The sequence below is a fragment of the Cetorhinus maximus genome, chromosome 21 (genome assembly GCF_964194155.1).
Source record: "Cetorhinus maximus chromosome 21, sCetMax3.hap1.1, whole genome shotgun sequence".
Lineage (NCBI taxonomy): Eukaryota > Metazoa > Chordata > Chondrichthyes > Lamniformes > Cetorhinidae > Cetorhinus > Cetorhinus maximus.
This window is the reverse complement of record NC_135899.1, coordinates 65,780,596-65,807,069: the sequence shown is the minus strand read 5'-3', so window position 1 is coordinate 65,807,069 and position 26,474 is coordinate 65,780,596. Positions and strand designations below refer to the sequence as shown.

Here is a 26,474-nt window from a genome sequence, read left to right as displayed (position 1 = left end):
AACTAAAATAAAAAAGCATCATTAATATATCTGGTTGACTATTGTTAGTTTTGGTTTGTTCTATTTGAGGCATAATACAAGTTTTGAAAAAAGTGACATGGAATACTCAGTATGCAAATTCAAGCAAGTTAAAAATAAGATCGATTACAGCCTCAAGGGTGGTATCTCTCTGCATATGTCGAAACAAACTGAGGGAGGATTCTCGACTCTCCAGGCCTTCGGCCCTGATATTTACAGGCTGGCAGAGTAAGGTACAAGTGAGGCTGTAACCTCAGTTCTGATGGAAGATCTACATCTAAAACGTTTACCTATCTATCTTTTCCAGATGCTAATGGATCTATTGTGTATTCAGTTTTTCTGTTGATTCTGTTTTTATGCTCGGTTTTCTGCATTTGCAGTTTACCTTTTTGTCTTAGTAACTTATATTGTGGTAGACATTTGTGTTCACATACCTGCTGCTCACAAAATGATTGTTCAATGGCTCCCAGGTCTCCCTCTTCTGGTACAGTGTTCCTGTTTTTTAGCACATGACTCGTGTCAAAAACCCAGCCTAGGAGCTCATTCATTTTTTCAACACGCTCATGTTTTTCCTCCTCAACAAATTTCTGTAGTTTGGAATAAAAAGGAAGATATGCATTCCATGAAAGAGTGGTGGAAGCAGATTCAATAGTAACTTCCAAAAGGGAATTGGATATATACCCAAAAAGAAAGAATTTGCAGGGCTTTGGGGCAAGAGTGTTGCACTAATTGGATGGCTCTTTTAAAAAGCTTGCAGAAGAGCAGTGGGCCGAATGGCCTCTTCCTGGGCTGTATTATTCCATGATCTCCACTGCAATTGTGGTTGTCTTTAGGACAAGATTCTATGGACTGATTCAGAACTGCTAAAACGAGTGAAATAAAATTAACAGATAAAATTTTACAGGAGGAAATGGAAGAATACCAAGACTGAAGAAGGTAAGCTGAAATACAGGCACTTAAATAATGAGTTAAGGAGAAAAACAGAGAAAGCATGAGAACAATAGTTAAAAGAGCATTGTGATATTTTTTCCAAGAATTGAATTACTAGGAAGGGTAGACCTTATGTATACAAAAGCAAAGAAGATGCCAGTCAAAATGGCATTTAGCATAAAGGACTGAAAACAACAGCAATAGAGAGTAAGGAAAGTGTTTTATTAACAAGCCCGGATGAAACAAGAAAGATGGAAGCAGCATATTCAAAAACTATGTGCAAAAAATGAAAAACCCGAAATGATTGAGCTAGGAAGTAATGTTGACATTGATTTCATCGGACCAGAAAGAGAGAGAGAGAGAGAGAGATAAGAGCAGCAATAAATGAGATGAAAACTGCAAAAGCAGCTGGAATAGATCAAATACCTACAGTTACTTAAAAACACAGGAAAGAGCTTAACATCAACTAAGCTGTGCAAAGATATTTACTTATCAGGAGACTGGCCAGAATAACAATCATCCTAAGAAGCCAAAGGCTTCTGTTCTGATGTTCCGACTTTTGTACAATTAGTCCATGCATCAAAGGCTATGTTGAGAATTGCAACAAAGGGACTGGGTGGGAAGGTGCAGAACTATATCGGAGTTGGCTAGTTTGGATTCCAGGGAGGAAGAGGTACAAAAGAAGCAATCAGCATTCTAAGATTAATGATCAAACGCAGTTTAGAATTAGTTTGTTTTGTAGATTTCGAAAAAGTATTTGATCGGGTTGACTGCATTAAGCTCTTGACAGTGCTGAAAGGCATGTAGACTGGAGAGATAAGCGACACATAAGAAATCTGTACATTGGACAAACAGCAACAGTGAGAGTAGCCAACCATGTGCAATTGGAAGGGGAGTTCAACAAGGATATTGTTTATCACAAGTCCTCTTCAATGTCTATGCAGAAGCAATGATTATAGAAGCATTTGAAGACAAAATCTGGGAATATGATTGAGTGGAGGGGTGGGGGGGGCATGGATGATAAAATCAGTTAGATTTGCAGATGACAAAGCACTTGTAGTAAGCACAGATGAAGGATTACAAAAACTAGTAGACAGACTAATAACAGCAGGCATGAACTTTGGAATGGAAGTGAACATTGGCAAAACCAAAATGATGCATACCTTAAATTCATCAAGAAATATTCATTCATTTATAGAAGAGAAATAGAACAGGTGCAAGAATTCAAGTATTTAGAAAGCATTATATCTGTAGATGGAAGGTGCAACAAAGAAATAAGAGCAAGGATAGCAATGGAAAAGGCCACATTTGGTAAGAAGAGACAGTTGCTAACCAGAAAGCTGAATAAACAACTCAAGAAGCGACTTGTAAAGAGATTTCTGGGGTGTTGTTTTGTATAGATGCGAGACTTGGGCCTTATGGAAAGAGGAGACCAACTTGCTATATAGCTTTGAAATTTGAGTTTGGAGGAGAATGCAAAGGATCAGTTGGACAGAAAAAGTAGCATGATGAAGTGTTGTGGAGAGTGAATATACAAATAAATTTGCTGAATGTAATTAGGAACAGGCAGAGTCTGGGTGTGGCACATCTTTAAAGGAAACATTTGTAAGGGGAAAATTTTTGAGGAAAAAGGAGAATATCAATACTGGATGGTTTGAACATTGAAGAAGTTATTAATAAATGAAAAGACTGGCACAGGATGGAAAGATATGGAAGACTACTATGAGCCAAGGACCTGGCTTCTGGCAGAGCAGACAAGCTGATGATGATGATGATGATGATGAATTTTACACATCAGTTGTCACTGACTGCACATGTAAAATTTGGATTTGCATCATGGATAAACTAAATTAGGGCCCCGTTGGCCTACTTGACCATAACTTGGCCTGCTCCCCCCAGCCCCAGTGAACAGGTGAGCTACAGCAGGACACCAGCATGGCAGCCAGAGCTTGCCAGATATGAATGAAACCAAGGCTTCAAAATGGTATCATCTTCACAATAGTATCAAAGGGCGGGTAGAACAATCACAAAATTAATGCTTTGTCTGAAAACTGAAACTCCTTGGGTTTAATATAATGCTCTAATTGCAAATTTGAAGGAGCTGTATTATTTCAATGCAAATATGCCAATGTCTTTACGATTATGCAAAACCTCGATCTTTCCCCTATTTTCTTTGTCCCTTTACCTCCTCCTCCTCTAGTCGCCTTAAAGCATCACTGATGTACTTCACATGTTGGGTTGTTAGGGTCACTAATGCTGTGTATCGGGTTCGAAGGTCCATGAACTACAGAAAGAAAAGGTCATCAGATAAAAACTTTACTGCTATTAAAATTATAAAATAAATATTGACAATAAGGGTTATTCTAATTTAGTCATGCTTTCAAAACGTTTTCCCACCTCTTGGGTTATGACATCTGACGACGAGTGCATTCTCCGGCGCTTTGCAGGTGATTTTTGGTGGGATTCAACAAAAGCTCTGTAGGTCATCAACTGCAATTCATAATCCTAGGAATATCAAGCATGGTATTTTAAATTCTGTCCCTTTTCGCTAATAACAAAGGCGTCTTTGTTTATGAATTTTATTCCAATAGTGTCATTAATGTGAAAGCTTACCTTTACAGAGATGGAGTACTGTTTAGACAGATTTTGGCATTCATCTAGTTTAGCTTGATTCTTTTCAATCTCAGCAACCAATGCCTAAACCAAAGTAAAGAATTTGAATCCACACATTTTATTGTGCCAAATACACTGAGGTCAAGAGCAAGTTTACTTAGTTTTATGTAATTTATTCATAATTGGCACACCATTTTTAATGTTTAGGAATACGTTACATAATGGGAGTTTGAAACTATGAAGCATCAAGAAATGGACCAAAGTAAAGCAGAATGAAAAAACACATGTTAGGGCTTCAATGTTGAAGGCAAGCTGTAGGAAAGGAGGCCAGACTTCTTGATTATTTTGGCATTAGAAACCTGATACGTTTTTGAAGTGTACACTGCCTTGGTAATTCTTTATTTAGCGTGATCCATTTTAAGGAACTATAAATCATCTAATGCACTACTGTTGTGTTATTTATGAAGATTGGCATGTTAGTGGATTTAGTTTTTCTTACCGTTTGTTGACTAAGTTGCTGTGACAGGATTCTGGTGTCTTCAGCCTTGCCTGGCTCCATCTTCTCTTGCTGTGCAGTTGTTTCCTCGATCCAATCAATCAGTAACTGATGGCAGCCTCTGTAATTCTTTAACAACTCTTCAATGTTTTCCAATTCAGATTCTCTGTATAGTGCAGGGAAAGGGTAAAACTATATGGTTGAACATAAAGCTTATGGTGAACTCCTCTATATAAGATTTCATTCCAGACCACAACTACAATTTTCTCCCATAGACAGTATCAGAGATTTTGAGTGAATAGCCAACATAACATGTAGAGCTTTAGATTAACAGCGTTAACTTAGCACTAGGTCAAAAAAAAAACAAGGGATAAACTGGAAGTACGTTTTACATGTAGCTCATATATTATTAGGATTACATAAAATAATCTAGACATTGCTGGTGGGATTGTGTAGTAGTATATATTCAGGTTGGATAGAAGCTCAGGAGTACCAATTAGCTATCAGATTAGATATTATTGGGAGAAATCTCCTCGCATTAGCTCATGAAGTGGCAATGGCACGAATACAATGACAATTAATCTTCAAGCTGTTTTTGCCTTTTTGCTTAAATTGCTGAGAAATTAAGGTGAAAGACCAAACTTATAATGCAACACACAAAACAATTCAAATAGAAGATTGAGCAAATCAGCACGTAACTACCAGGTGATACCAAGGAAAAAACAAACTGGCATAAGTAGTCCCAAAGTTTTGATCTGGGAAAGAATGAGCTCGAAGTGAAGACTGTACAATGAGTCTTGGTTAAAATATAGTCAGGATGTAAGGCGGAAAGAATTTGCCAATGATAGGGAGATATTCTGAAATCTACTTCGAAAATCACCATTTACTAATCATCAGAAAATAATGCAAGCAAAGATGCGAGTCTCAAGAAATAATTTTTTTTACTGCAGATCTTAAAACAGCAGATCAGGTGATCACAAAGATGGGATGAATGAACAGATTTGCTTGAAGTAGACCTCAGTGAGGAAATACAAAAGTGGCAATAAAAAGTCTGAATTTGTGAAGCAGCATGGGCTGATAGTTTTTGAAATCAATACTTCTACAAAGCCAATAAAAACTATATATTAGATTTGAAAACTTTTTACAGGACCCAAAGAATGACTGACCTGGTCTCAATCTGTGAACGGATGTTTCGCCATCGATCTTTCAGTTGTGCTGCCCTTTCTTGATATCGTTCCAAATCCAAGTTGCGTTCATTGTGTAGCTGGAAGAGATGTTCACCAACAGCATTTGCTTGCTGCATTTCCTCTTCCAAGGAGGAAAACACATCCTGTTTATCATTCACATCATGAAGCCATTGCTGCAAGTAACAAAAGTTACACTTCACTTATTTTCACACCAAAACAAAGCAGCTGAACCCAAGAATGTCCAAATATTAAATGTCAATAAAAGTTTAAAAGAAAATTATTTTCACAGTTTTATTATTCTCATTTACTAGTACAGGTGCAATTCTCATGCTCCATAACCATTAATTGGTATTAAGCTTAATACTCCTGACTGAAAATATACACAGATGTATGTGACATATTGTGCTTAAACAAACACTTGGTTGGACAAGTGCGTTCATATCCAGAATCATCGGGACAGGCTTCACTGCTGGTAGTGGGTTTAAGAAACTCCCCGAAAATTAAGGGAAGCGCTTGGAGGCGGTCACTCGAAGCTACTACTCAGTGAAATGGAGAAATGTGAACCCATTGGAAACTGGAAGCAACTGTGGAATGTTTGCTATAAGCATGATAATTACGTGAGAGTGGTAAGTTAAAAAAAGGAATGTTCCTTTCTGTAGTTTGAAATATAAGTCGTATATGAAAAGAGAATAGAGTTTAGTCAAGTGTCTTTTTAGTCATTTGTTAAAGTAAAAGTTTCAAAACATGAAATCTTATCGTGTCATTCTTTCGGCTATTAACTGGAAGTTCGAATTTCTTTTTAAAAGTTATCGATGGCTACAGAACTGATTGAGACTGCCCCCACCTGGTTCCGCCAGAGAATTGCCTGCTATGGTTGCTCTTCCAACCCTACAATGTTACCTCGGGAGTTCTGCAAGGAACTTAGCTTGGCCCTCTGCTATAACTCATCTATATGCTGAACCTTGGTGACATAATCCAGGTGTACAGGTATGCACTTATGGCACCCAGGTTCCAGGTACACACTCACGACACCCAGCTCTGCTTCACTCCTCTCGAGAACTACATGGCCCTTGTGGTGTCAGCCTACTTGTCTGACATCATCCTGAATGAGCCACAAATAGACAGTGGAAAAATCAATGACATTGTCTTCAGCACCTGCAATAAACTCCATTCACAGGTACCAATCCCATCCCTTTCCCAGGCCAGTCAAAATTTAGACCAAACCATTTGCAACCTCAGAATCCTATTTAAGGAAGGAAGGAACAGGAGTAGGCCATTTAGCCCCTCAACCCCATTCCACCATTCCATGACATCATGGTTAATTTATGTTCTAGCTCCATATACTTGACTTTGCCCTATATCCCTTATTATCTTTGGTTAACAGAAATCTATCATCGTGCATCAGTTGTGGCTCATTTAATAGTACTCTCACCTTTGAGTCAGAAGGTTGTGGATTCAAGTCCCTCTCTAGGACTTGAGCACAACAATTGAGGCTCCAGTGTGGTACTGAGGGGGTACTGCATTGTTAGAGATGCCGTCTTTCGCATTAGATGTTAAACTGAGGCCCTGACTGCCTTCTCAGGTGAACATAGAAGATACCATGGCACTTTTTTGAAGAATAGCAAGGGAGTTATGCCCAGCACCTTGGCCAATATTTATCCTTCAATCAACATCACAAAACATGAATTATCTGCTCATTAGCAGACGGCTATTTGTGGGAGTTTGCTGTGTGCAAATTAGCTGCCACGTTTCCTACATTATAGCAGTGACTATACTTCAGAAGTGGCTGTAAAGCACTTTGAGATGGCCCGAAGTGGTAAAAGACACTATTTAATGAAAGTCTTTTTCTCCTTCAGATGTAAAATTAGTTGACCTAGTATCAATTTGCAGAAGAGTTTCAAACTTCTACCACCTTTAACATAAAGAATAGTTTCCTAACTTCACTCCTGAAAGAGGTATTCAAAATCATGAGATGTCTGGACAGAGTGGATCGGGAGAAACTGTTCCCATTGGTTGAAGGATCGAGAACCAGAGGGCACAGATTTAACATAATTTGCAAAAGCAGCAATGGCAACAAGAAGAAAAAAAATTTTCACGCATCAAGTGTTGGGCCTGGAATGCACTGCCCGAGTGTCTGGTGGAGTTAGGTTCAATCAAGGCATTCAAGAGGGAATTTGATTATTATTTGAAAAAGATGATTGTGCAGGGCTACAGGGAGAAGATGGGAGAATGGCACTAGATGAATTGTTCCTTCAGAGAGCCAGCTCAGACACAATAGGCCAAATGGCCTCCTCTGTGCTGTAACCATTCTGAGAGAGGCCTGGTTCTAATTTATAGGCAATGTCCTCTAGTCCAAGATTCCCCAGCCAGCAGAAATACATTATCAGTTTCTGTTAATAGTTTGAAAACTTCTAAAAATGCAGCCCGAGTTTGTGTGATCTTTCTTTGTAATTTAACCCTTGGCCCCCAAGTATCATTCGAGTAATTATAGTTACATTCCTTGCAAGGCCAATATAAACTTCCAAACGTGAGATGCCCAGATATGAATACAGTACTCCAGGTGTGGTCTAAACCAGGGCTTTGCATAGCCACAGCTTGACTTCTAACCCCTTGGATTCCAATCCTCTAGATATAAAAGGTCAGCATTCCATTAGCATTTTTGATTTTTTTTGTAGCTGTCCATGACATTTTAGTGATCTATGTACCGGGATCCCCGAGTTTCTTTGAGTTTCCACTGTTCTAGCTTTTCATCATTTAGAAAATACTGATTTATCCTTTTAAAGTCCAAAGTGGATGACCTCAACACTTGTCACAGTTTGACCCATTCACTAAGTGTATTAACACACCTCTGCAATTGGATTTTTTTCTGCACAGTTTGCAATGCTGCTCATCTTTGTGCCATTGGCTAATTTGGACATGTGAATAACTAGCAGGTCAGGCAGCATCTGTGGAGAGAAAAATGTTTCAGGTCGATGACCTTTCATTAACTGTTTCTCTCTTCACAGATGCCATGTGATCTGCTGCATATTTCCAGCATTTTCTGTATTTATTTCAGATTTTCAGCATCTACAGTAAATTGCCTTTGGATGTGTGGCTCTCCATTCTGAACCTAAATCTTTAATAAATAGCGATTAATTGAGGCCCCAATACAGATCACTGTGGGATACCACTAGTCACACCCTGCCATTTAGAGTACCTGACCATTATCTCTACTCTGACTGAGTGGCAGGAGCCAATCTCTTAACCAGGTCATTAATTTGCCCTCAATTCCAAGAGCTTCAATTTTAGTTCATAGTCTCCTATGAGGGACTTTTTGAACAGCATCTGGAAGTGCATGTAAATACAGTCAAAACCATTTACTTGTCCACTTTCTAGTCACCTCTCCAAAAAATTTGCAAATCCATGCTGGTTCTCAGGTCAGATGAATATTTTCAAAGTTTTTAGGCACTAAGTTAAAGAGTTTAGTAATTTTCTGACAACATTTGTTCAAATAACCTTCTATAATTTCCTGATGTTCCTCTCACCTTCCTTAAAGAGTGAAATGATGTGCAATTTTACAAACTAAAGGAATGGTTTCCGAATTGAGAACACTTTGAAATATCATAGTTAGAGCATCTGCAATTTTCTTGCCTAATTGCTTTAAAACTCGGACAAAAATCATCTCGTCCTAGGGATATGCCACTCTTTAGGGTTATTATTTTTATTGCTGTTAATTCACTTACATTAATTTTGGTGAAATTCCATCACTATTCAATATTAGCTCCCTTGTGATGTCCAATCTTCTCCTGTGCTATAAACACTGATGCAGATGAACTATTTAATATGTCTGCCATTTCCTTATTTTCATTTCTATGACCAGCAAATTTTACAAAGGATCCATATTGCTTTTAAGTTCCCACATTTTCCTAATATAATCGTAAAAGTTTTTTGTGTTGACTTTGACATCCCTTGCAGGTTTCCTTTCATACTCCTTTTTTGTACTCCTCTTTTTGTCACTCTTTGCTGTTCTTTGCACCTCCTTCATTCACCAGGATCTGTGCCATCTTTTTCATTCTTGTACACCTTTTCTTTTAGTTTTAGGTTGTCCTTGGGGTACAAACTAGTTCCTTATCACAGTGAACTTTTATGAAATCTTCCCACAGATCTTCTGTTGTTTTATCCATTATCAAATTTTCCCAGTTTACTGTGGATAATCCATGTTCCAGCCCATTAAATCCAACTAATTCAATGCTTTCCTGGTTAGCCTCCGACATCTTCCATCCCCCATAAACTTGAGGTTAACCATACCTCTATTGCATGTATCCTAATCCCCATTAAATCTCGCAAACCCACCACATCATTTTTATTGATCTACATGGACTCCTGATCTACCCCGGTTTTAAAATCATCATTCTGTTGAAATTTCCACTATGGTCTTGTCCCTCCCTAACTTTGCAAACTCTTCCAGCCTCAATACCCTTCAAGACCTCTACATTCCTCCACCTCTGGCCTCCTACTCATTCTCCCCCAACTCCCTTCACCTACCATTGACTGCCTTCAGCCATCTAAGTCCCTATATCTGGGACTCCCTCCTTAAATCTCTCTCCTCCCCTAGCCTGCCTTGTTGACCAAGTTTTTATTTCAACCCTTCTAATACCTTCTTTGCCTCAGGATCAATTTTTGCCTGATTACACTCCTGTGAAGTGCCTTGGGATGTTTTCCTCTGTTAAAGTTGCTACATAAATGAAAGTTGGTGCTGCTGTTACCTGCTTGGCCAGTACCAGGACTTCCAAACACATTATTGTAGGATTGTGTTCATGTTCATCAATTAGCTTTTCTGATTATTGAGAACTATCTGACCTGTAATTGGGTTCTGTGTCCTTCAATAGCCTCCTGGTCTACAGGTACTGCATCTTCCTCACACAGCTTCATTTCGTACATTTTAATGCACATCTCAGCTCCTTGACTGGTTTTCAACAGGACATCCACTGTTTTCAGCCTAAAAGAAATTAAACATAATTATTTGCTTAAAATAAAACTTCCACCCATGTGAGTGGACAGTTTTAGAATCCTACTTGGATTCAATCTGACTATTTTACATCTTTTCTTGTGGTAAACTCATGTCCTCCCATCTATTAATCAGGAATCTATCTAACTTGCCTTTGAATGCTTCAGTGGAAGAAGCATTTCCTGAAGAGCTCGACATAAATGAAAATTGCTGTTAGCAACTAAAAAAATCCAATAAAAAAGTGTTTTGTGAAAGAACGTACACTGTAACGGCATAATTTTCTTGTTAGCCGGCCTAATTTCCTTGCTGCAAATTACTGCAAAAGACTTGATTAATCTGACATATGTTAGAGTTTGACGTTATAAATTTCAAAGATGTAGTGGTCACACTAAAAGTGTATCACATTAATAATCATTGATTTTTGTGCATGCAATTAATATCATTTGACCACTCCTCACTTATTAGGTTGCCCTTCTTTTGTGCACATGCATAAAAAGGTAGTGATACAAGGGTGCATTTAACTTCTAAGATTAGCATAAACTTCCTTAGTATAATCCCTGCCAGTGTAATCTCTTAGATGCTTTACTGGGAGACACAAGGTTTTATCGCTTTCAAACTCTGCCAATCTCATTCGCCCTTGTTCTAACCCAGATAGCAAACAGAGAAGGATATAACTGGAGCCTATACTTTACACACTTATAAGCTTTTATTTACAAAGACACACATTACAACCTTGCACCTCCAAATACAACAACTAGAGTTTTAGATTGCTCCTGTATATAGGAGCATGAGTGGATCCCCAGTTACTGTCCACCACCCGAATAGAATTAAATACTCAATTACTATACAATTAACATCCTTGGTTTGAAATAAAGTGCCTCCAAATAAATCCAACAGATACAAATACATGCACACTTCATAGATGTTACTTCTGCTAACCCATCAAAATATGATCACGCTGCTATTTTTAAATACATACTCATTTAGTAACTGATCATACATTTAACTCTTCCAAGCTTTGTTCTAACTTAATCCCTTATCTGTAATTTCAGACTCACTTGTCCATGTAGATGGAGGACAATGAATGTACTTGATTCATTTTCTGTACCACTAAGTCCACCTCAGAATGCAGCGCTGGGATACTAGCCGCAGAGGGAGACTGGTAGAAGAAACTTTCACATTTCTTCGTCACTTGATTCAAATCAGATTTCAATCCATCTAGTTCCTGCTGCATGTGCTGCAAAAACAGTAAATAATTAAGGAATCAATAAGTAGATTTATGAGATGTACACTTCACAGAACAAGGATAAGTTGTAGAAAAGAGAAGCAAGGGGTGTAATATTTTTCACATGAACCTGTCCCATGAGAAGTGCTGCTACATAGTAAGTATATGCCAGCTTTAGTTAGAGTAACATAGCATGACCATCACAAGTGCAATACTGACAGACTGTGGTGACCACTAATCAATTTCAGTGTATTAGATATGTATTGTATTGAACAAACCTCTTGTTCAACGATTCTGAAGGCACTATCTTGCATGGCATCCCCTTCTACTGAGGCCTGGAGCCTCCGTATTAATCGGTCTTTATACTTTTCTAGATGCAGGCAGATGTTTTGCAGCTCGGTGATGTACGTTTTACTCAGTGTCTCATCCTTCTCCTCTATTTAACAAACACATGATAATTAGATATAAAAATTGAAAGTAACTCAAAATCTTCTGCTATCTTCAAGTCACAATGATCATTGAGATAACCAGGAAATTAATTAAATTTCTTAAGAAAGCCACATCATTAAATTTACTTTTCAGTTTTCAAAGCTTTCATTGGGAACCATTTCCTTATAGGATCCAATATTGCACTAGTCAACTTTACTTCCTAAAAGTTAAGGCTAATTGTAGCTGGAACTTTAAAGCTTTGGCTTAAAGACAAAATTATGATGCATCTTACACCCACAAAATAAATTGGGCTAGCACACCCATTTCTGCATTAACACAATACATTTTTAATAAGATCTCATTCATAGTCGATATCACAGCAGCAATACACTTTTAGAATGGACAGATTTGAAGGATTTCCCAGTCTCTCAAACAAACAAGGGATCCTTTTCCCTACATTTTTCTCCTTCGTACATTTGTAACCTCTGACTGATGGTGAGACCGAGTGACTTTACATCTTTACAGCAGACACCAGCTGATAAAAATGAGGAAATTCAGGTGAAGGTACGAATATAGCAAGTTTAGATATGGACCAGGATTTCATAGTCAACAGCAAAGTTATTGCAATCACCACTGATCTCAAAGAAAACATCCCACAAAGATCTAGTGATCTCCATGGCACAGGTTCCCCTTTCCCAATGCCAGCTTGAACCTAGTGTGAAGTCAAGATGCTTGCAGGCATCCAGCACCAATGGTGTCATCAAGCAGGGTAAGTAGTCAATCACACTGAAGCATTCTCTCAAATGGCAAATACAATGCACTGAACTTTTTACAGAAAGCAAAATAAATGATTGGGACATACACATGGGATTAAAATGGAAGATAAAATAACAAATGAACATTTTAAAAATAAATTTAAAAATGTGGATTTTATCATAATGGAATTATTTGACGTTCTACAAATATAAAATTAGATTTTCAGGGAGTGTGAGGCTGTTCAATGATAATTAATAAATTAGCACACCATTAAAAACCCAGTTACACCACATTCAATAAGGTGTAGCTTTTTCAAGTGTTATTTCAGAAAGACCAATAGCATAAAAAGATAAGTTTTGTTGGTTCAGTGATTGTACTTTATTGTAATCTGCAGAGGCCTTCAACAGCATGCCCATGGGGGAGCATAGAACCATTGACAGCAATTTCTGGGTTTCCTAGTTCAGCACTGTGGGTGTACCAACATCATATAGAACCATAGAAAAGTTACAGCACAGAAGGAGGCCAGTCGGCCCATCTTGTCCATGCCAGCCCGAGGACACCCAGGTGCCCTTTCTAATCCCACCTTCCTGCATCCGGCCCATAGCCTTGCAGCTTACAGCACTTTAGGTGCAGATCCAGGTACTTTTTAAAAGAGTTTAGAGTTTCTGCCTCTACCACCAACTTGGGCAGCGAATTCCAGACACCCACTACCCTCTGCGTAAAAAAGTTCTTCCTCATGTCTCCCCTACACCTTCTGCCACTTATCTTGAATCTATGTCCCCTGGTTCTAGAATTCTCCACTAAGGGAAACAATTTTATCCTATCCACTCTATCTATTCCCCTCATAATTTTGTACACCTCAATCAAGTCACCTCTCAGCCTTCTTTGTTCGAAGGAAAATAACCCCAACATCTCCTCGTAGCTACACTTTTCTAACCCTGGCAACATTCTTGTAAACCTCCTCTGCACTCTCTCCAGAGCTATTACGTCCTTCCTGTAATGTGGTGACCAGAACTGCACACAATGCTCCAGTTGTGGCCTCACCAGTGTTTTATACAATTCCAACATTATATCCTTACTTTTATATTCTATATCTCTGCCAATGAAGGAGAGCACTCCATACGCCTTCTTTACAACCTTGTCTACTTGAACTGCTGCCTTCAGGGACCTGTGTACTTGTACGCCAAGATCTCTCATTTCATCTACCCCTCTTAGTATATTCCCATTTATTGTGTAATCCCTGTAACTGTTTGACCTCCCTAAATGTATGACCTCACACTTCTTTATGTTAAAATCCATCTGCCACTTTACCGCCCACTCCACCAGCCCATCTATATCGTTTTGGAGATTATGGCTATCCACTACACTATCCATTACTCAGCCAATCTTTGTGTCATCTGCAAATTTCCCAATCATGCCCCCCACGTTCACGTCCAAATCGTTAATATATAACACAAACAGCAAGGGTCCCAACACCGAGCCCTGTGGAACACCAATTGAGACAACTTTCCATTCGCAAGGACATCCATCGACCATTACCCTTTGTTTCCTGTTACAAAGCCAACCTTTTATCCAGTTTGCCACATTACCCTGAATCCCATGGGCTTTTACTTTCCTGACCAATCTGCCATGTGGGACCTTGTCAAATTCCGTGCTAAAATCCATGTACACAACATCCACTGCACGACCTTCTTGTCACTACCTCAAAGAATTCAATCAAATGTGTGAGGCAAGACCTTCCTTTAACAAATCCATGCTGACCATCCCTGACTAGTCCACGCCTTTCCACATGACAGTTAATCCTATCTCTCAGGGTTGATTCTACTAATTTGCTCACCACCGATGTAAGACTAACTGGCCTATAATTGTTTGGCATTTCCTTTGATCCCTTTTTAAACAATGGAACTACGTTTGCATTTCTCTAGTCCTCCAGTACCTCCCCTGTATCTAGGTGAAGATTGGAAAATCATCCTCACAGCATCTGCTATCTCCTCCCTGACTTCCTTCAGCAGCCTCGGAAATAATCCATCTGGGCCTGATGACTTATCAATTTTCAAGGATTTCAACCCTTCGAGTACTTCCTCTCTCTTTACGACTGTCCCGTCCAATATCTCGCAGTGTTCCTCCTGGACTACTATATCTACATCCTTTGTAAACACGGAGACAAAATATTCATTCAAAACCCTTCCCACAGCCTCTGCATCTACACACAAGTTTCCATGTTCATCTCTGATAGGTCCCACTTTTTCCTTAACTAACCTTTTAGTATTAATGTATTGGTAAAACATCTTTGGGTTATCTTTAACTTTACTTGCTAATCTTTTTTCATGCCCTCTCTTTGGTTTCCTTATTTCCTTTTTTTACTTCGTCCCTGCACTTGCTATATTCGTCTAGGTTATCTGCAGTGCTTAGTTCTTTGTGCCTATCGTACGCTTTCTTTTTCTGTTTGATCTTCCCCTGTATTCCTCTAGACAACCAGGGAGGTCTAGATTTGGCAGTACCACTCTTATTTTTGTAGGGGACATGTCTACTTTGTACAATTAGGATCTCGCTTTTTAGTGCATCCCACTGGTTTTCCACTGTTTTATCCTCCAGCAGCGCTGTCCAGTCCACCTCAGCCAAGTCCCTTCTCACTTCTGCAAAATTTGCCTTCCCCCAGTTCAAGACTTTTACTCCTGCCTTATCTCTGTCCTTTTCCATGGTAATGCTAAATCTAACTGAATTGTGATCACTGTCCCCGATATGGTCGCCAACTATCGCTTCACTCACTTGCCCTTCTTCGTTCCCCAAGACTCAGTCTAGAATTGGATCTCCTCTCATTGGGTTTGTCACTAATTGGTTGAAAAAATTTTCCTGGACACACTGCGTGAATTTTTCTCCCTCAGTGCCCCTTATATTGTTTGAATCCCAGTTGATATTAGGATAGTTGAAGTCTCCTACTATTATTGCCCTCTTGTTCTTACAAGCAGAAATTTGCCTACATATTTGTTCTTCTATCTCCCTTTCACTATTTGGGGGTCTGTAGTATACTCCCAGTAGTGTGACTGCCCCTTTTTTATTTCTAAGCTCAATTCATAAAGCCTCGTTTGTTGACCCATTTAGTATATCATCCCTTCTCACATCTGGAATTGATTCTTTAACCATTAGTGCTACCCCGCCTCCTTTTTTTATCTCCTACTCTATCGTGTCTGAAGACTCTATAACCAGGGGTATTAAGCTGCCAGTTTTGTCCCTCCTTTAGCCAGGTCTCCGTTATAGCAATGACATCCTGCTGCCATGTGTCTAGCTGTGCCCTTAACTCATCTACCTTGTTTGTAATACTCCTTGCATTGAAGTATAAACAGTTTAACCCCATCAATTTCCCTTACTGGAAACTTTTTAAACTTTGCTTCTCCTGTAACTCCATGTCTATCACAACGTCCTTAGCAAATGTTCTACCTCCATTTTTCTGATCTGAATCTGACCTATCTGATCCTACTCTGGGATCCCATCCCCCTGCCACACTAGTTTAAATACTCCCCAACAGAACTAGCAAAAGCCCCCGCAAGGACACTGGGCCTGGGTGCAGCCTGTCCGGTTTGTACAAGTCCCACCTTCCCCAGAACCGGTCCCAGTGCCTCAAGAATTTGAATCCCTCCCGGCTACACCATCTCTTCAGCCACGTGTTCATTTGGTCCATCCTCTTATTCCTGTACTCGCTAGCACGTGGAACTGGGAGTAATCCTGAGATTACTACATTTGAGGTCCTGCATTTTAATTTATCTCCTAACTTCCTGTACTGAGCTTGCAGGTCCTCATCCCTTAGTTTACCTATGTCGTTGGTACCAATGTGTACCACGACCACTGGCTGTTTACCTTCCCTCCCCAGAATGTCCTGCAGCTGCTCTGTGACATCCTGGACTCTGGCACCAGGGAGGCAACACACCATCCTTGATTCACGTTTTCAGCAACAGAAGTGTTTGTCTGTGCCCCTAACTATTGAATCCCCTATCACTATAGCCCTGCCACTTGTTTTCCTCCTGCCCCTCTGAGCAGCAGAGCCACCCATGGTGCTGTGAACTTGGCTGTTGCTGCTTTCCCCTGAGAGGCCATCCCCCCCAACAGTATCCAAAGCGGTATATCTGTTAGAGAGGGAGATGACCACAGGGTACTCTTGCACTACCTTCCTGAGTCTTTTACTGTTCCTGATAGTCACCCATTCCCTTTCTGCCTGTGTAATCTTCACCTGCGGTGCGACCACCATGCTAAATGTGCTATCCACGATTTGCTCAGCATCGTGGAAGCTCCACAATGAGTCCACCCACAGCTCCAGCTCTGAAATCTGGTTAGCTAGAAGCTGCATTTGGACACACCTTCCGCACACATGGTCACCAGGGATGTTGGAAGCATCCCTCATTTCCCACATCCTGCAGGAGAAACATATCATGGGTCTGAGTTCTCCTGCCATGACATCCCTCTCGATTAAGCTAGTTACTCCCTTAAAAAAAAAAAATACGCTAGCCCAGGGCCTTATTTATGTTAGCTAGGAACCTTGTTTCTTGACTAATTATACTTGTACAGTACTACTCTATACTTTAAAAAAAATTTTTTAAGCTCCTACCTCAGTATTAAGCAATGAATTACTTTAATAGGTTGAAAAATAAAACTCACCAGGATTTACCGACCAATCAGCTGCTTTTAAAAAAATCCAGTTTCGGAAGAGTGTCCCTTGCAGGTCTAGTGCACTCCTGAAGGTACTGCCTCTCCCTCTCTAGTTCTCTTTTTTTTGATTTGAGGAGGGAGGGATGGAAACACTACAGCAATGTAATGTTTGAGGCTATTCCGTTCTTTGACAGTGGGTCCTTCTCGATCCCCTTCTGAGTTGCGGTGACTGCGCTGACTTCTCCCAGAATGCTTCTCAGTCACTACTCACTACCGCCCTCTATTGGATGCTCTTCCTCCTGTTGAGTGCAGGGGTCCTTCTTCTCGATCCCCTTCTGAGTTGCAGTGACTGTGCTGACTTCTCCCAGAATGCTTCTCAGTCACTACCCACTGCCGCCCTCTATTGGATTGCAGTAGCTCACCACCACCTCTTCAAGGGCAGTTAGGGACGCACAACAAATGCTGGCCTTGCCAGCAACCCTCACATCCCATGAAAGAGTTTTTTTAAAAAAACTGTGCTTGTGTGGACTCTAGAAATTGCTGTCAGTTTCATATAGTAACAGAGAATGCTGATGGTTTCACCATCATTACTATTATAAAACCCAGGCCATGATACATGATTCACCATCTAAGACCATTTTCAAAAGGTTAAAATACCTTTCTGAGAAAAACTTTACCAACATCTTGTGGTGTGATTCTACTTCAATTGTTGAACATTGTGTGGCTTTAACAAAAACAGAATTACCTGGAAAAACTCAGCAGGTCTGGCAGCATCGGTGGAGATGAAATCAGTTAACGTTTCGAGCCTTCATGGCCCTTCGGCAGAACTGAAGCATAGTTAGGAGAAGGGAGAAATATAAACTGGTTTAAGGTTGGGGGGGGGGGGGGGGGGAAGAGAGACGTTAAGGGTGTGGTGATTGTGGAGATAAGCAGTGATAGGAGCAGATAATCAAAAGATGTCACAGACAAAAGGGTCAAAGAGGTGTTGAAGATGGTGATATTTGTCTAAGAAAAGTGCTAATTAAGAATGGAAGACAGGATATTCAAAGTACAGCTCTAGCTCTAGTGGGGGTGGGGTGGACAGACTAACAAGGTTTTAGTTTTAGATTTAAAAATAATGGAAATAGGTGGGGAAAGAAGAATCTATATAAATTATTGAAAAAAAAGGGGTGGGGGGGTAGAAACGGGGTGGGGATGGGGGGAGGGGGAGTTTAAGATCTAAAGTTGTTGGAATTCAATATTCAGCCCGGAAGGCTGTAAAGTGCCTAGTCGGAAGATGAGGTGCTGTTCCTCCAGTTTGCGTTGGGCTTCACTGGAACAATGCAGCAAGCCAAGGACAGACATGTGGGCAAGAGAACAGGGTGGGTGTTAAAATGGCAAGCGACAGGGAGGTTTGGGTCTTTCTTGCGGACTTTATATATATTTGGGTCTTTATTGTGTGGCTTTAGCTTGTTTTCATTATTCATTCTTAAGTTGTGGACACTGCCAGCAAAGCAGCATTTATTGCCCATCTATTGTTGCTCCTAAGAAGATGATGGTGAGCCTTTGACGTGAAGAGCAGCAGTCGTTGTGTTGAAGATGCTTCTGGAATACTTTTAGGTAGGGACTTTAAAGACTTTCAGCCAGTGAAGATGAAGGAAAAGTGATACCTATCCTGGTGAGAATGGTGTGCGACTTGGAGGGGAACCTGGAAGTAGTGGCTTCCTATTGGCCTGTGGCCTTTGCCTTTCTTGGTGGTGGTGGTCACAAGCTTGGGCAGTGCTGCCAAGAAGCTCTGCTAAGTTGCTGTAGATGGTACACTACTATATTTTGCTATGTCATTCTACTTCTATGGATATTCTACATATAGATAAATTTGAGCAAGTATTTTTAGCCTGTACACACAGGTCTGGTGTCATGCTTTATTTGTAAGAGACAGGAGAACAGGTAGGGCATTCCATATATTGTCCAATGGGTATTGCATCATTATTAAGTTTCCCTCCAAGTCACAGATAACCCTGACTAGGAACTATTATGCCATTGCTTCATTGGCACTGGGTCAAAATCCTCACCTCCCTCTCTAACAGTACCGTGGGTGTACCTACAAGGACTGCAGTGATTCAAGAAGTTCTCAAGGGCAATTAGGACGGGCAATAAACATTGGCCTCGCTAGCAACACACATCCCATGAACAAAATAAAACAGTTAATTATTAAACCTGAGTATACTATCCTATACAAATCTATGAATATACTTTGAATGATAAGAGTTGGCATCTGCTTTGGAGACTGCTATTTGGTTGGGAATAGGAGACATTGAAGTACAACACTGCCCTTGATTCTGACAATTATACCACTTGTATCTGCTTCCAGTAGCACCACATACACCTCATCAAACCCCCTTTCAAGGGACGTTTAGCCACCTGTAATAGCATTGGCATCATTATTTTATATGTACAAGATTGCTACCAATATTGCTCTTGATATTAAACTGTTTAGTTTACAGCAACTAATCACAATCTTGCTTTTCAAAAGTTGTCAGTTGTTGGGAATATGACCAATGGTTTATCAAAATCCAATTCATGAAATGCAGCTTGTGATGCCTCTAGGATATATGCTTCAAAGACACTTGTTGTTACTTCCAAGACGTGGCTCTTACATTTTATTTTTTATGAAATAATTGCATTGAAGACCCTGACCCAAGGGCATATTAATTCTTGTTTTGTGTTCTTTTTACTGACCTGTTTCCATGGATACCAGTAGCTTCTCACAATGCTCCTTACAGTTATCCACCTCTTCCTCTAACCGTAGTCTGTCTGCAATGGAAAAGACCTGAGACTCCTGGCTGTCCTCAAGGAAATCCTCATAATGCATTTGGAGGTTTTTCATGACTTGTGACTGCTCATTTGTTTTCAGAGTTTTAAACTGGAATGAAAAAGTATTGAGGTTGTCTAAATTCGGTACACATCTATGATCAATAATTTTAATGCTTAGACTGTTAGCAGGTCTGCAGAGGTTACTGCCTCCCTTGGCCAGTTTGGCTTTGTAAGCTTTCAGCTCACATAATGATCTGTACGTAAGTTTTATGGTAACAATGCTATTTAAATATTACTGCTGGTTTCAATTAAAAATTCGAATGAAATTTATAGAGGCAAACAATGTAAAGTACAAATCATTCTAGCTATTGTGCTGTAAAATATTAATTACATTGGTTAAGAGTTTTTTTTAAATGAAGGCCTGGATTACAGTCAGCAGTGAAGTGACAGCACCCACCACAGACCTGGAAGAAAGCTACCCAAGGAGGCCTGGAAAGCTATGTGGTTTGGTCTTCATCTTTCTCAATGTTAATTTCATTCTGACAGCAGCTATAGGGGATCTCTGGTGTCTAGCAACAGCGATGTCATCTAGCAGGCTAAGCAGTCAATAACATTGATGAATTCTTACCGACAGCAAACCAGGAAGTAACAAGGAGGTTTTATAATTTACTTTTTGTAATTTTACAGAATGTGAAATGAAGATCAGGACACACACATGGGATAAAGTTGGAAGCTGAAAAATCACAAACAAACTACAAAAAAAAATACAATTATCATGGAATATAATAGATTTTCAGGGCTGGTGAGGTTATTCACCAGTAGTTATGATTTAGTACACCATTAAGAACCCAGATATTTTTAACAAGGTATAACGTTCAAGGACTTTTGCAGCAAGAATATTCGCATAAAAATAGAAGTTCATGTAAATTCAGCGATCTCTAATTCACTTCCATCTGTTAGGACTTCAGCAGCGCATCCTGTGGAACAGCAGGAAATCATTGACCGACAGCAACTTATGAATTCCTGCATTTAATCAGGTGCATATGAATGCCAGTTGCTGCTGTCAGTTTCACAGAGTAATGATTACAAATGCTGACAGTTTCACCATCTTTAAAATTGGAAAATTTGGGCCATATAATTATTCAGAGTTCTAGATGTATAATTCATATACACAACCCTACGTGAGATGCATTTTACAAAAGATATTTCTACGAAGTAAAAAAAAACTATTAAAAAAATATAGTCAAGAGCGAACTGCATTCATGTGTGGAGCTTTTCATCATTTTGGAACTTCTATCAGGATTATATCAGTCATGGCTACAATGAACTACAATAACTTGAGCTATATGTCTGTAAATTCCATCTTAACACTTCACTATTCTGCTACACAACAGTTATGGGTTTGTACTATTTCAAAAGCTTTTGACAACAACATTTTAGCAAACCAGTAGATACATACGGTTTCTTTGTTCCAAGAGTGAATGGTTTCAATGTCTTTCACTAGATAGTTCCAGGACACAACACTTTTCATGTTAATGTGTAGCTGGTGCCACAGAGCCATAACATTCTGATACATTTGTTCAACTCTGAAACACATAATTAGAGAAGTATGAGAGTACAAAATCAAGTTAGAAACAATCATAAATTTTATATCACAGCAGGACAAGATCATATTGAGATCTGAATGGTATTACCATCCACTTAAACTTCTCACTCATGGTATGCTCCGCTAAAATGGTTGAACATGGCAGACCCATAACAGAATTATTTTAACGAATTGCAGACTTTTTAAAAGGTACATTCTATCTAGAAGAAAACAAGGGTAGAAAAGAGGGTCAACTTTCAATTCAAAGAACTAGGCTGCCTATAAGGGTCAAAATACAAGTACATCAGTCATGGACTCGTTTATTACACCACAGACGTAATACCCAAGCAAAGTGCAGCCTGCATGACATGGCTTACCCAATGAACAGCCTAGCAAATTATTAACTTGAAATGGACATTTGAAGGCATGTGTCATTCGGGTTAGACTTAGTTATCCTTCAAATACACATAAGTGTCATAACCGTAACAAATCCACTGCAAGTATGTTCTTTAGGATAAATTTCAAATCTTTTCTGAATGGTATTAGAAAGACACCATTTAATATAACAAATATTCTCATTCCTATATAAAAGAGGTAAAGTTATAAAATGTTGATATGGTACAATACATTATTGCTGTATGCAAACAATTCATCCTAAATAGATTATATTAAAAAAGTTCATTTTTGAAATGAGTTCTATCAATTAGATTGTATTCTGCAATGAGATGGCATGATCAAAACAACTGCATAAAATTGTGGTAATGAAATGTTCTCTACCTGCTGCCAGTGTCAATGGCTTCTTGGTTGGGTGCAGGGATTGTGAAACAGACAGATGGAACCATTGCCTCATTCCCGGTGGGACTGATAACTTTCCACTTGGTTCGGTGAGAGTTATCCTCCAGAACGCACTCATCATTCTTACAGACAGTAATCTATTAATAATTACAAGGTTATAACTCTAGTACTTTTTCTAATATATACATATCTATATTTCATTTTACCATGGCATCAGCAGAAGCACACTCAGACTTACAAGATGCCCATTCACTTAAATGGAAAATGAAAAGCTAGAATTTAAGTTCTTCACTTGCTTGATTGAATGGTGTTGCGTATAAGGTGCTGGTTCAAGGATTCTGAGAAGAATTTGTGCATAAATAATGAATGTAAAGTTTTGGGAGGAATCCAGTGCTCTTATGGTGCTGACCCATAAAAAAAATCAAGACAATCCATGACCTATTGATTGTAGACTTCCAGAAATTTACAAACAGCTACTTAATTTTTTGGGGAAATAAGGAATGAGTCATGTGACAAAATAAAATCAGCGCTAAATTTTGATCATTATGAAGCTGTTATGTGAGTTATAAATAAAAGAATTTTTACTTTAAGTAGAATATCTATGCCCCAACCAGATGGTCATGGGTTTTGAATAGTTGCAGTTATTAAAGCACATATACCATTGCTTGGGAATGATATTTCCAAGTCGAGTTGTATAAAAAATGTCTTGCAAGGTGCAATGCACCATTCTCTGATGGAGGGAAACACTGGCATGGTTGGATGACCCCATTAAAAACGTACCTCCTGCTGGCCAATTCCGAAGTGATATTGACAGTGGTTATGGAGTGTTGACTGCGGCCCAGACCCTTTAACCTTCCCAGCTGATGGATGCTGCATGGTGCCAAGCGGCTCCCATGAGAAATAACAGAGACAGGGCAGGGAGGGGGTGGGGAAATAGGGATAAAAAAATTGTTTGCAAAATTCATTAAATTTCTTACTTAATAAAACACTGCAGAGATGTAAACTTATAGTACAAGAACAAGATGTCAGTGTCAATTCTAGGTGCCAGCCATCCAAGGCTAAACATGGAGACTGTATTTAATACAATTTAATACCGCTCTCTACACATTGCCAAAAGTAACTCAGCTTTTTGTTCCCTTTTCAATCTTTTACTAAGAACTGGTGCAGAGCTCATACCTCAATCTGCCTGTAGTCACAGATAGCCTTGATAGGGATAGTGGCTTTTATGGCATTATCTGGATTTCTTGGTTTCAACTGAACGATTGTTTTTGCTCTTCCAACAAGACTTGCTATAGAACTCTTATACTTGATCAGCTGTTCCTTTTCGTCCTTCAAAATAAAGTTATAGTCAAAAATCAAAAATCACAATATTCAATGTGATAACTTGCACTATATGAAGTAAGCACATCTAAGTTGTTAAACTGGAAGATTGACATGTGGAATGAACTGTCACATACACTCTGCTAGGGCAGGTTAAAGACATGCTGAGTTACACAGTCAAAATTACAACAGTGATTTTATTGAATTAAAAAAAGAGAAAAAATATTTTCTTCAAATACCATCTATAACCAGGTTAAAATATCACCTACATTTCAAAAGCAGATTTATAAACTGAATTTTAATTGCGATGATACCCAAGGTTACAGATTTTCACAAAACCATTTATTTCCTGTCTTTCCTCTAGAGGGCATAGTGATACAATACACAAAAGGAGAGGGAATAAGTCTGAATTTCATTGTAAAATGGAAGGGGTTCAAAGTAGTAAGTACTTACAAGAATCTAAAGTTCTAGAACTTGAAATGAACACAAAGTAGTTTATAGATTAATCCACAATTGTTACAGATAAACATCAAGTAGGTCAAATGCATTGGTTTTAAATAAAAACAGAAAATGCTGAAAAAACTCAGCAAGTAAGGCAGCATCTGTGGAGCGAGAAACAGTTAATGTTTCAAGTCCGTATGACTTCTTCAGAGCCAAAGAGAAGTAGAAATGTGATGGATTTTAATCTGTTTAAAAGGCGGTGGAGCAAATAGAAGGTCAGGGATAGGTGGGAGATGAGGAGAAATTTGACAAATACAGATACTATCTTACCTTTATGTCACTATCAGCACCTTTTTTAGCCTTTAATGCTATCAGTAACATTCCCTTTGTCCTGTGCCAATGACGTCTTTGTCAAATTTCTCCTTAGCTCTCACCTATCCCAGACCTTCTATTTTGCTCCACCCCCTCTTAAACAGTATAAAATTCATCACATTCCTACTTCTCTTTAGCGCTGAAGAAATCATACGGACTCAAAACATTAACTCTGTTTCTCTCCACAGGTGCTGCCAGACCTGCTGAGTTTTTCCAACATTTTCTGTTTTTATTTCTGATTTCCAACATCGGCAAGTATTTTGCGTTTATCTTAGTGCATTGGTTTTAATCCAGTCATTTTAGAGAGGTCAAAAAAGTGCAATACACTTGAATTATTATATGCTTCCTTCCCCAACTAAAATATGGTTGGAAAAATGATGCCTGTAGGATATCAGTATGTCACAAACATAGGAAAAATTTATGTAATTATCTGAGGATCTAGCATATATGGAAAATTACCACAATGTTTAAGAACCTGCAGATAAAACTACAGACAAATCTATATTCTATTTGACCTATGTAAAGTGCAGACTCTCTTTCTGTGGGGATACACTTCACATAGGTACATGTTGGCAAAGATGAGGAGCCTTTAAACGCGCACAACTTGAGGGAGTTTGGCTGTAAAACCATAAGACATAGGAGCAGAAGTAGGCCATTCAGCCCATCGAGTCTGCTCCACCATTCAATGAAATCGTGGCTGATCTGATGATCCTCAGTTCCACTTTCCTGCCTTTTTACCAGAACCCTTGATTCCTTACCGATTAGAAATCTGTCTATCTCAACCTTGAATATACTTAACGACCCAACCTCTACAGCCTTCTGCAGTAAAGAATTCCACAGATTCGTTAACCTCTGAGAGAAGAAATTCCTCCTCATCTCTGTCTTAAATGAGCGAACCCTTCCTCTGAGATTATGCCCTCTGGTCCGAGATTCTCCCACAAGGGGAAACAACCTCTCAGCATCTACCCTGTCAAACCTCCTAAGAATCTTATGTTTCAATAAGGTTGGCTTTCATTCTTCTAAACTCCAATGAGTACAGGCCCAACCTACTCAACCTCTCCTCATAAGAAAATCCCTCCATACCAGGGATCAACCTAGTGAACCTTCTCTGGGCTGCCTCCAATGCCAATATAAAAAGTGCAATTTACCTGATTGAAGCACTGGTAAATGTACCACTGCTTGTCTATCTATGAATAGCCTACTCATTAGGGCAATAGCTTACAGGGTTATCTTGAGCAGAGAGGGAAGAACCTCAGCCTCCAGTGACAGGTCCATTCTTGTAAATTCTATTTCTGAACCAAGCCATTAAACCATTAGATAGTACACCATTAATTGTGAAGAACTTTAGACTTGGCCTTGCTCCAGTATCAGATAATTGAGCCTTCCATCGTGGTTTCTGACCCAGTTATCAGCCATGATAATTTATCATCATGTGACTTTAAAAGCCTCATTACCACACGTGAAGAGGCTAGTCACCAGTTGTTGCTAGATAGCTGATAAGAATGGATTTAAACCCTTAATGGGTACCAGGAGCTGCTCATGAGTGGCATGGTGGGTAGAAGAACACATTATCAAATGTGTGACAACACAAATACCATCTTCCCAACCACAGTATGGACATACAAGACAACTCATCAAATGGCTGTTCCACCAGGGGCAGGTGTGGAATTTCAAAGCAGTTGTTTGCCTCTCTCCAACCCAATAATGGTAGACATTGAACCCTGTATATATAAATGCATTTCTTATACCTAGTTTCCAAGTAACCAGTTTCAGCAATTGTTATTCTTCTTCTGCTATTCAGCTGCTATCTGCCATGTTGGAGGAACTTGCACCTGGCAACTTGCCATATGCATGGCACCCTGAGATGCTCAAGATGTCCAAGTTCA

The 26,474-nt window shown here is 39.3% G+C and overlaps 1 protein-coding gene across 4 annotated transcripts in view; it reads right to left on the bottom strand.

Annotated features, from left to right (window-relative positions):
• Nucleotides 1–26,474, bottom strand: part of LOC144695942 (microtubule-actin cross-linking factor 1-like) — a 554,471-nt gene that overhangs the window by 240,555 nt on the left and 287,442 nt on the right. For all 4 annotated transcript variants that reach the window (XM_078567039.1, XM_078567041.1, XM_078567037.1 and 1 more), the window contains 13 exons: nucleotides 23,632–23,784; nucleotides 22,438–22,592; nucleotides 21,535–21,661; nucleotides 20,001–20,184; nucleotides 11,735–11,892; nucleotides 11,290–11,468; nucleotides 10,084–10,222; nucleotides 5,224–5,417; nucleotides 4,061–4,223; nucleotides 3,562–3,645; nucleotides 3,346–3,453; nucleotides 3,134–3,232; nucleotides 453–605 (listed from right to left, as the gene is read on the bottom strand). In XM_078567039.1, the coding sequence (XP_078423165.1) occupies nucleotides 453–605; nucleotides 3,134–3,232; nucleotides 3,346–3,453; nucleotides 3,562–3,645; nucleotides 4,061–4,223; nucleotides 5,224–5,417; nucleotides 10,084–10,222; nucleotides 11,290–11,468; nucleotides 11,735–11,892; nucleotides 20,001–20,184; nucleotides 21,535–21,661; nucleotides 22,438–22,592; nucleotides 23,632–23,784 (1,896 nt within the window). The remainder of the gene's footprint in view (nucleotides 1–452; nucleotides 606–3,133; nucleotides 3,233–3,345; nucleotides 3,454–3,561; nucleotides 3,646–4,060; nucleotides 4,224–5,223; nucleotides 5,418–10,083; nucleotides 10,223–11,289; nucleotides 11,469–11,734; nucleotides 11,893–20,000; nucleotides 20,185–21,534; nucleotides 21,662–22,437; nucleotides 22,593–23,631; nucleotides 23,785–26,474) is intronic.